This window comes from Triticum aestivum, chromosome 7B (assembly GCF_018294505.1).
Source record: "Triticum aestivum cultivar Chinese Spring chromosome 7B, IWGSC CS RefSeq v2.1, whole genome shotgun sequence".
In the NCBI taxonomy this organism is placed as follows: domain Eukaryota; kingdom Viridiplantae; phylum Streptophyta; class Magnoliopsida; order Poales; family Poaceae; genus Triticum; species Triticum aestivum.
The window spans coordinates 89,769,421-89,778,906 of NC_057813.1; the positions used below are offsets into that span (position 1 = coordinate 89,769,421).

Genomic DNA, 9,486 nt, shown 5'->3' on the forward strand with positions numbered 1-9,486 from the left:
GGAGTCCACCGGGAACGTCAAAGTTGTCGATTTTTCACTGAGCTTCCGAAGGCTAAAGATCTGAAAAACATCTACACATTGAGTGTGATTTGGTGATAATAACAAGTGGTTAGGGGGCTCCTCAATGGAAAGTAGATTTTCAGTGGATATTTGAACTCCGGGAAATATATCGGTTATTTCTCTTCTCATTAGGATTTGCAGTTTCTACTTGCTACTCCCTTCGTTCCTAAATATAAATCTTTCTAGACATTCCAATATGGACTACATATGGAGCAAAATGAGTGAATCTACACTCTAAACTACGTCTATATACATCCGTATGTAGTCCATATTGAAATATCTAGAAAGACTTATATTTAGGAATAGAGGGAGTACTATTTATACATTGAATGGAGTTTGAACTCCTTGCTAGTTCCTTTTATCATTGAGCTTAACTTATTTTAGGATTTGTGTTTGAAAAGTAACAGAGTAGTTTAATTACGCATTATGATAAAACACAATCCATAATTGTTTTAAATCATCAATATATTCTCCTTTACGTGATATCTAGTGCCTTTCAGCTATGATGTTCAATAATGTGCAGTGGTAAAAATTCTTTTTTATGTGTGACGTCATATTGATATTAGACTTGCTATATTTAGTCAATAGAGCTTATAAGGACAAGGGGTTGACACTTGATTCTCTCATTTTTTTTGGGTTTTGTCTAGATCAAGTGCTAGAGCTTATGTCTGGGTTTTGGTACTTGAGTCATTTTTTTACTTTTACTCCCTCCATTCTAGAATATAAGGTGTATTGGTTTCCGTGCAAGTCAACCATTTAAAAGTTTGACTAAGATTATGGAACAAAATAGAAACATCTGCAATACCTAATAGATAAAATATGAAACTACCTTTCATGATCGATCAAATGATATAAATTTCATATTGTGGATATTGATATATTTTTCTAAAAACTTGGTCAAACATGCACTCATTTGACTTTTGAAAAAACAAATACACCTTATATAAAGGAACAGAGGGAGTAGAAGAAAAATATATCATTTTTAAATAGTTTTAGAAAATGTGCCTTAATTTTTTTAAATGTACACAAAATTTAAAGATGTTTGTATATCTAAAAAAACCATAAATTTGATATTTTAAATTATAATCTCTTATATTCTTTAGAATCCTTTTGATTTGCGGAGATGGTCACAAATTTTAAAATATTCGAAAATTTAACAAATCCACCAGTTTAATAATGGTTCTCGATTTTTTGTAAATATTTAAAAATTTTGAATTTAAAAACATTCACAAATATTTGCACATTTTAAAATAATGACAATTTTAAAAATTATATATTAAAAAATTCATAAGTGTTTCTGAATCAGGGTCGTGAAATTTCAATAAAAATCCTGAATTTAGAAAATAACTAAAAATATATCACATAAAATTAAATTTCAAATAAAAATAAAAAAGGTTAAAACCGAAAGAAAGAGAGAAGAAAAAATATTAGAAAAGGGAAGAAAGAAAGACTAAAAAATTGGTGCCCCGTCTTGTCCTGGGCTGGTCCAATAGCCCGCGGGATTCGCGTTTAGTCGGTATCCAGTGACTTAGGTGAGGAATAGGATTTCGTGGACAAGGGCGACGGCTATTGGATTGGAGTGTAAAGAAAACTTGTTTCCTCTAGTTGGATGGTTAGAGGTACTGTGGTTCAGGGTTTAAGTACTGGTGCTCGCAATTATTCTTGGATTTATTACAGGGTTTTCGGCAATGCGCATTCAGTGGGAGGAGACATTCCCATCGACGACGAGGTGACTACGGTGACTTCGTAAATTTCAAGATGATATGCAGGCTCAGTCTTTCAGAGGTTCTCATATGGGTAGGATGTGTGTGTGTGTGTGTGTGTGTGTTCATATGGGTGAGTGTATGCAGTGGCGGTGCCAGAAATCCAATCACGTGTGGTCAATTGAATGTTGTGTAGTCAGATGTATGCATTTATAATATTTTTGGCATAATTTCTACTTGATGTATGTAGCTTTTTCCAAAAGTTGTGTAGTCAATTGACTACCCAACTTAAGTGTGGCTTCGCCACCGAGTGTATGCGTGTATATATGAGCGCTTGCGTCTGTATTGTGTTCAAAAAAAATGGCACAAGTAACGACGGTGTAGGATTTTGAGGACCTCTTTGATTTGCAAGCATGTCAAAATGTAGAAATAGAAAAAAAATGATTGATTGACGAGTCCACTTGAATCCTATAGAATATCAAACCACATGAATTTAGATTATATAGTGTTTGATGTCACAGCAAAAAAACGAACCAACCTGCGGTTTGATGGTTAAAAGGATAGTGGTATCCTTAGCCCATCAGAGTTCAAATCCTAAACTTGACATTGATGCTTGCATAGACGTGCTGGTTGATTATGAAGGCGTATGTGACGTCTTCATCAATTTCAAGATGATGTGCTGACTGAGTCTCTCGAAGATGATCATAAGGATAGTGTGTGCATGCGTTCATTTATTAGGATGTGTGCATATGCATATGCATGAGCGTGTACGTTTGCACCGTGTTAAAAAAAATGTAAAAAACAAAAAGAAAGGTCTGAGTTAAATGGATTTTTTCCATCAAAATAAAGTGTAAACCGATTCTTTGATTATTTTTTTCTAAGTATTCCAATCCTAACGAATCAAGCAGGATATGTAGGACCGAAAGATCCAAATCCTTTATGAAATTTCCTGAATCAAAGCAGCCATGATATATAGTGCCCAGAAGCATTTCACTAGGTCTTCTAGAAGGCACGCGCCCAGTTTTCCCGAATATATATATTATTTTTAAGCACAAAGGAAGGAGGGCTACGCTGAAAAAGGCCCCCACAATGATCGGCACCGACCGCGCGTATGGTGGGCATCTCCACTCTCGCCAACACTGCTCTGCTCTGCCGCGCACCAAACCATCAAAAAGTGCCCGTATCGCCATTTTTGCCACCACACCTACCGTCCTACCGTTCGCTCCACCAATATCTGGCATCCACCATTCCTCCACCACTCCATTACATAATGCCGGCGATCGAGACCCGAGAGCGAAGCCTCGAAGCGACGGCACGAGTGAGGTAGCCCACGAACGATCGAATACGCGACCAGAAGAGCTAGCTCGTCCCAATGGCGGCAACGGGCGGCTCGGACGAGGAGGTGCACTTCGACTTCTTCCCGCTCGTCCGCCAGTACAAGAGCGGCCGCGTGGAGCGGTTCTTTAACTTCCCCCCGATCCCGGCCGGCGTCGACCCCGCCACGGGCGTCGTCTCCAAGGACGTCGTCATCGACCCGGCCAACGGCCTCTGGGCGCGCGTCTTCCTGCCGCCCGGCGCCGCCGGCAAGCTCCCCGTCCTCATCTACTTCCACGGCGGCGCCTACGTCATCGGCTCGGCGTCCGACCCCATGACGCACAACTACCTCAACGGCCTCGTCGCCGCGGCCAACGTCGTCGCGGTGGCGCTCGAGTACCGCCTCGCGCCGGAGCACCCGCTCCCCGCGGCCTACGACGACTCCTGGGAGGGGCTCAAGTGGGTGGCGTCCCACGCCACGGCGGGCGCGGCCGGCACCGAGCCGTGGCTGGTCGACCACGGCGACTTCTCCCGCGTGTTCCTGGCGGGCGGCAGCGCCGGGGGCACCATCGCGCACGTCATGGCCGTGCGCGCCGGCGAGCAGGGCGCCCTCCCCGGGGTCGGCATCAAGGGGATCATCGTGGTGCACCCGTACTTCAGCGGCGCGGCGGAGATCGGCAAGGAGGCGACCACGGGGAAGGCGGAGAAGGCCAAGGCCGACGCCTTCTGGCGCTTCCTCTACCCGGGCTCGCCGGGGCTGGACGACCCGCTGTCCAACCCGTTCTCGGAGGCGGCCGGCGGCAGCGCGGCGCGCATCGCCGGCGAGCGCGTGCTCGTCTGCGTCGCCCAGAAGGACGGCCTCCGGGACAGGGGCGTCTGGTACTACGAGAGCCTCAAGGCGAGCGGGTACGGCGGCGAGGTGGAGCTGCTCGAGTCCATGGACGAGGACCACGTCTTCTACTGCATGAAGCCGCGGTCCGAGAAAGCGATCGAGTTGCAGGAGCGCATCCTCAGCTTCCTCCGCAAGTGAGCGGCCGCGCGCACCGGCTGGTGAAGGCAAGGGAAGGGAAGATTCCCTTGATGGAATAATTTTTACCGCCACTGATTTTCCGATGTTTGAGCTTGAGAGATCTCCCTTCAATTTGTTTGTTCCTCGGTTATGTCCTCGCCGATGCAGTCGACTGATGTTTATGTCCTCGATAAATTGGCGAAGAGAGCTAGTGGGTTTCTTGACAATCCGTGCTGAAATTGTTGTTCCAATCATCTTTCCTGTAGAGGCCGAAAGCAATAAAGCTCTTTCATTTTTTGTTCTATTTGTCTTGTGAAAAGTGATGGATCATGTTTCGTGTTTTAAAGAGAAACCGCAATTAACCTTGTACTCCCTCCGTTTCAAATTACTCGTCATAGTTTTAGTTGTAGTTGGGTTAGTAAGAGTTATACTCCCTCTATAAACCACTAGTGTCAAAACCACTCTTATACTATGGGACAGAGGAAGCAGTAAAAATAACCATAACGGCGAGGAATCACCGTCTTCACTTTATAGTCGAAATGAGGGACTTGAACCGGGGCTCGTGACAACAACCTTAGTGTTAAGAGTTAGAAATTGTTGCTTCCGACCAATGTTCAGGATATCGATAACTTGTAGCCGCTCGATCGGTCGAGGAGTACGGATTAATCAGGGAATCGTCCTATTAAGTGAATTTAGCGGTAACCCATTTATGGGTAGGTTAATTAGGGTCATATCTATATATATCTTATCTTCATAGTAACATGCAATGTATTAAATGCCTAAATGTGCTATTCTACATAGTGGATTTCACCCTTTGTAAGTCATCAAGAGTTCAGGACCATACAAGCTCCAAACTCCCGCCCTATATCATCTGAATTCCGCTTCAAAGATGTAGCATTTGCAGCGTTAGAAGCAGCCATAGATTGCTACATATTAACAAATAGTCAAATACACCACATTAGACAATAAGCAGCAGTAGCAGAATATAAGCGGCAGCATAGCACAGAGCAGGAGAGGGAGGGGGCGGGGAGCTTGAGCAGGCTCGGTGCGCCTACTGCTCGGAGAGGGGCGGCGACGGTTGCTGCTCCAGCCCCACCAACAAGAGTTACTACTACGGGAGGGAAGGGGAGAGTGAGCAGGGAGGGAACTATAGGGGAACGTAGTAATTTTAAAAAATTTCCTACACACACGCAAGATCATGGTGATGCATAGCAACGAGAGGGGAGAGTGTGTCCACGTACCCTCGTAGACCGAAAGCGGAAGCGTTATGACAATGCGGTTGATGTAGTCGTACGTCTTCACGATCCGACCGATCCAAGCACCGAACGTACGGCACCTCCGTGTTCAGCACACGTTCAGCTCGATGACGTTCCCCGGACTCCGATCCAGCAGGGTGTCGGGGATGAGTTCCGTCAGCACGACGGTGTGGTGACGATGATGATGTTTTACCAGTGCAGGGCTTCGCCTAAACTCCGCGACGATATGACCGAGGTGGAATATGGTGGAGGGGGGCACCACACACGACTAAGGAACGATCCGTAGATCAACTTGTGTGTCTCTAGGGTGCCCCCCTGCCCCCGTATATAAAGGAGCAAGGGGGGAGGCCGGCCGGCCCTAGGGGCGCGCCAAGGAGGGGGGAGTCCTCCTCCTAGTGGGAGTAGGACTCCCCTTTCCTAGTCCCACTAGGAAGGAGGAAGGGGGAAGGAAAGAAAGGGAGAGGGAGAGGGAAAGGGGGGCCGCGCCCCCTCCCCTAGTCCAATTCGGACTCCTCAAGGGGGGGGGGCCCGCCACCTCCTGGGCTGCTGCCCTCTCTCTCCCCTCAGGCCCACTAAGGCCCATTACTTCTCCCGGGGGGGTTCCGGTAACCCTCCGTCACTCCGGTTTTCTCCGAAATCACCCGGAACACTTCCGGTGTCCGAATATAGTCGTCCAATATATCAATCTTTATGTCTCGACCATTTAGAGACTCCTCGTCATGTCCGTGATCACATCCGGGACTCCGAACAAACTTCGGTACATCAAAACTTATAAACTCATAATAAAATTGTCATCGTAACGTTAAGCGTGCGGACCCTACGGGTTCGAGAACTATGTAGACATGACCTAGAACTGTTTCCGATCAATAACCAATAGTGGAACCTGGATGTTCATATTGGCTCCTACATATTCTACGAAGATCTTTATCGGTCAAACCGCATAACAACATACATTGTTCCCTTTGTCATCGGTATGTTACTTGCCCGAGATTCGATCGTCGGTATCCAATACCTAGTTCAATCTCATTACCGGCAAGTCTCTTTACTCGTTCCGTAATACATCATTCCGTAACTAACTCATTAGTTACAATGCTTGCAAGGCTTAAGTGATGTGTATTACCGAGAGGGCCCAGAGATACCTCTCCGACAATCGGAGTGACAAAACCTAATCTCGAATTACGCCAACTCAACATGTACCTTTGGGGACACCTGTAGAGCACCTTTATAATCACCTAGTTACGTTTGACGTTTGGTAGCACACAAAGTGTTCCTCCTGTAAACGGGAGTTGCATAATCTCATAGTTGTAGGAACTTTGTATAAGTCATGAAGAAAGCAATAGCAACATACTAAACGATCAAGTGCTAGGCTAACAGAATGGGTCAAGTCAATCACATCATTCTCCTAATGATGTGATCTCGTTAATCAAATGACAACACATGTCTATGGTTAGGAAACATAACCATCTTTGATTAATGAGCTAGTCAAGTAGAGGCATACTAGTGACATTATGTTTGTCTATGTATTCACACATGTATCATGTTTCCGGATAATACAATTCTAGCATGAATAATAAACATTTATCATGATATGAGGAAATAAATAATAACTTTATTATTGCCTCTAGGGCATATTTCCTTCAGTCTCCCACTTGCACTAGAGTAAATAATCTAGATTACATAGTAATGATTCTAACACCCATGGAGTCTTGGTGTTGATCATGTTTTGCTCGTGAGAGAGGCTTAGTCAACGGGTCTGCAACATTCAGATCCGTATGTATCTTGCAAATCTCTATGTCTCCCACCTGGACTTGGTCCCGGATGGAATTGAAGCGTCTCTTGATGTGCTTGGTCCTCTTGTGAAATCTAGATTCCTTTGCCAAGGCAATTGCGCCAGTATTATCACAGAAGATCTTCATTTGTCCCGATGCACTAGGTATGACACCTAGATCGGAAATGAACTCCTTCATCCAGACTCCTTCATTTGCTGCTTCCGAAGCAGCTATGTACTCCGCTTCACATGTAGATCCCGCTACGACACTTTGTTTAGAACTGCACCAACTTACAGCTCCACCGTTTAATATAAATACGTATCTGGTCTGCGATTTAGAATCGTCCGGATCAGTGTCAAAGCTTGCATCGACGTAACCTTTTACGACAAGCTCTTTGTCACCCCCATATACGAGAAACATATCCTTAGTGCTTTTCAGGTATTTCAGGATGTTCTTGACCGCTGTCCAGTGATCCACTCCTGGATTACTTTGGTACCTCCCTGCTAAACTAATAGCAAGGCACACATCAGGTCTTGTACACAGCATTGCATACATGATAGAGCCTATGGCTGAAGCATAGGGAACTCCTTTCATTTTCTCTCTATCTTCTGCAGTGGTCGGGCATTGAGTCTGACTCAATTTTATACCTTGTAATACAGGCAAGAACCCTTTCTTTGCCTGATCCATATTGAACTTTTTCAACACTTTATCAAGGTACGTGCATTGTGAAAGTCCAATCAAGCGTCTTGATCTATCTCTATAGATCTTGATGCCCAATATGTAAGCAGCTTCACCGAGGTCTTTCATTGAAAAACTTTTATTCAAGTATCCTTTTATGCTATCCAGAAATTCTATATCATTTCCAATCAACAATATGTCGTCCACATATAATATTAGAAATGCTACAGAGCTCCCACTCACTTTCTTGTAAATACAGGCTTCTCCAAAAGTCTGTATAAAACCATATGCTTTGATCACACTATCAAAGCGTTTATTCCAACTCCGAGAGGCTTGCACCAGACCATAGATTGATCGCTGGAGCTTGCACACTTTGTTAGCTCCCTTAGGATCGACAAAACCTTCCGGTTGCATCATATACAACTCTTCTTCCAGAAATCCATTCAGGAATGCAGTTTTGACATCCATCTGCCATATTTCATAATCATAAAATGCGGCAATCGCTAACATGATTCGGACAGACTTAAGCATCGCTACGGGTGAGAAGGTCTCATCGTAGTCAACCCCTTGAACTTGTCGAAAACCTTTTGCAACAAGTCGAGCTTTGTAAACAGTAACATTACCGTCAGCGTCAGTCTTCTTCTTGAAGATCCATTTATTCTCTATTGCTTGCCGACCATCGGGCAAGTCAACCAAAGTCCACACTTTGTTCTCATACATGGATCCCATCTCAGATTTCATGGCTTCAAGCCATTTTGCGGAATCTGGGCTCACCATCGCTTCTTCATAGTTTGTAGGTTCACCATGATCTAGTATCATGACTTCCAGAATAGGATTACCGTACCACTCTGGTGCGGATCTTACTCTGGTTGATCTACGAAGTTCAGTAACAACTTGATCTGAAGTTTCATGATCATCATCATTAACTTCCTCACTAATTGGTGTAGGTGTCACAAGAACCGATTTTTGTGATGAACTACTTTCCAATAAGGGAGCTGGTATAGTTACCTCATCAAGTTCTACTTTCCTCCCACTCACTTCTTTCGAGAGAAACTCTTCTCTAGAAAGGATCCATTCTTAGCAACGAATGTATTGCCTTCGGATCTGTGATAGAAGGTGTACCCAACTGTCTCCTTTGGGTATCCTATGAAGACACATTTTTCTGATTTGGGTTCGAGCTTATCAGGTTGAAGTTTTTTCACAAAGCATCGCAGCCCCAAACTTTCAGAAACGACAACTTTGGTTTCTTGCCAAACCATAGTTCATAAGGAGTCGTCTCAACGGATTTTGATGGTGCCCTATTTAACGTGAATGCAGCCGTCTCCAAAGCATAACCCCAAAATGATAGCGGTAAATCAGTAAGAGACATCATAGATCGCACCATATCTAGTAAAGTACGATTACGACGTTCGGACACACACCATTGCGCTGTGGTGTTCCAGGTGGCGTGAGTTGCGAAACTATTCCGCATTGTTTCAAATGTAGACCAAACTCGTAACTCAAATATTCTCCTCCACGATCAGATTGTAGAAACTTTATTTTCTTGTTACGATGATTTTCAACTTCACTCTGAAATTCTTTGAACCTTTCAAATGTTTCAGATTTATGTTTCATTAAGTAGATATACATGTATCTGCTTAAATCATCAGTGAAGGTGAGAAAATAACGATATCCGCCACGAGCTTCAACATTCATCG

General features: G+C 44.4%; 1 protein-coding gene across 1 annotated transcript; it reads left to right on the forward strand.

The window, feature by feature from the left end:
* Positions 1–2,924: 2,924 nt before the first annotated feature.
* On the forward strand, positions 2,925–4,388 carry LOC123161868 (probable carboxylesterase 12). Its single transcript, XM_044579687.1, has one exon. It carries the CDS (start codon positions 3,136–3,138, stop codon positions 4,105–4,107), a length of 972 nt encoding a protein of 323 aa, XP_044435622.1. The 5' UTR covers positions 2,925–3,135; the 3' UTR covers positions 4,108–4,388.
* The last annotated feature ends 5,098 nt before the right edge of the window (positions 4,389–9,486 follow it).